A 1,347-nucleotide genomic window follows, 5' to 3' on the forward strand; every position below is an offset into this window, starting at 1 on the left:
ATGCCAGGGATGGCCGCGGGCCCGGTGCAGTCCCTCTGGGCCTGGGAGACATCGAGAGGGCCCAGCAGCAGCAGCAGCAGCAGTGACAGGAGGCCGCCCCTCGGCGTCTTCATCATCACAGTCTTCGCCGCTTCCTGCGGGGGGACAAGAAGATGGGGTAGGTTACTCACGACTGTGGTGACGCCTCACGTTTAATGAATGAATGAATGAATGAATGCGTTGGCTGGTTCTTTGCTTCGTTCAGTCGTGCATGTGTTCTCTGAGTGGGTCCTGCTCTGGGTGCTGGTGCGCAGGCCCCTGCCTTCATGGAGGTCAATGAACAGAAATAGCTGGGGATGGGTGATGGGTGCTCTGACAGCAGGGACAGCGCCCGGAGGGCGAGGGTCTGTGCTGAGGTGGGAAAGGGCTGGTTTTGGGAGGGGTGGCCTCCCACCAGGAACATGTTGTAGAGGGGGGCGGGGGAAGCGTCTCTGAGAAGTGATGTTTAGGCGGGGACCTGAAGGTGCAGAAAGGGCCGAATGTTCCACGGGGAGAGGCAGAATAGAGCCTGGAAGGTGGAGGACCAGCATGGGGGAGAATGGCCAGCAGAGAGGGAGCGGTCGGAGTGACCGGGGGCCAGGGCCTGCAGCTGTGGTGTGCGGATTTTGGAATATATATATATTAAATTGATTTTAGAAAGGAAGGGAGAGGGGGGAGATAGAGAGAGAGAGAGAGAGAAACATTAATGATGGAAGAGAATCATTGATTGGCTGCTTCGTGCACACTAGACCGCAAACTGGGAATGTGCCCTGACCAGGAATCAAACCATGACCTCCCGGTTCACAGATGGATGCTCAACCACTGAGTCGGGCTGCATTTTACTCTCAGTGCTCTCACTCATCAGAGCTTCTGCGTTCAGGGTGCCTGTGCTGCTTGCACAGCGAGCCACTTCCCATCCTCATTGCAGCCCCACCAGGAAGGAGCTATTATTTCTGCACAGGGGAGGTTCGGGCCGAAGCTCGGGGTAGCCAAGTCACTTGCTTGGGGTCACATAGGAAGGACTGCAGCCAGGACTCGAACCCAGGCCTGCCCGGCACTAATGCCAGTGTCCCTGCCAGCATACCAGCCCATCTCTTCTGGTGGCTGTTCCTGGGTCCCTCCAAAGGCGTGGGCCCTGGTGACAGGGCGGTGCTGGCCCCTCTCCACCCCAGAGAACTAGAAGCAGCCCTGGGCTGTCTAGAGCTGCTCAACACACACACAGCCAGTGCCTCGGGGCACGAGTCCTCAGCATGTAAGCCGCCTTAAGCTCCATCCAGTCCAGCCCTTAGCGTTATATAATTAAGCTGATGCTCACTAACATAAATTTGA

General features: G+C 57.2%; 1 protein-coding gene across 1 annotated transcript in view; it reads right to left on the reverse strand.

The window, feature by feature from the left end:
- Positions 1–1,347, reverse strand: part of C1QB (complement component 1, q subcomponent, B chain) — a 7,912-nt gene that overhangs the window by 1,939 nt on the left and 4,626 nt on the right. The window contains 1 exon segment of the mRNA XM_006777588.2: positions 1–134. This exon segment is cut by the window's left edge and continues 10 nt beyond it. Coding sequence (XP_006777651.1) covers positions 1–116 — 116 coding nt within the window. The 5' untranslated portion in view covers positions 117–134.

The sequence above is a fragment of the Myotis davidii genome, unplaced genomic scaffold, assembly GCF_000327345.1.
Source record: "Myotis davidii unplaced genomic scaffold, ASM32734v1 scaffold149, whole genome shotgun sequence".
Classification (NCBI taxonomy): Eukaryota; Metazoa; Chordata; class Mammalia; order Chiroptera; family Vespertilionidae; genus Myotis; species Myotis davidii.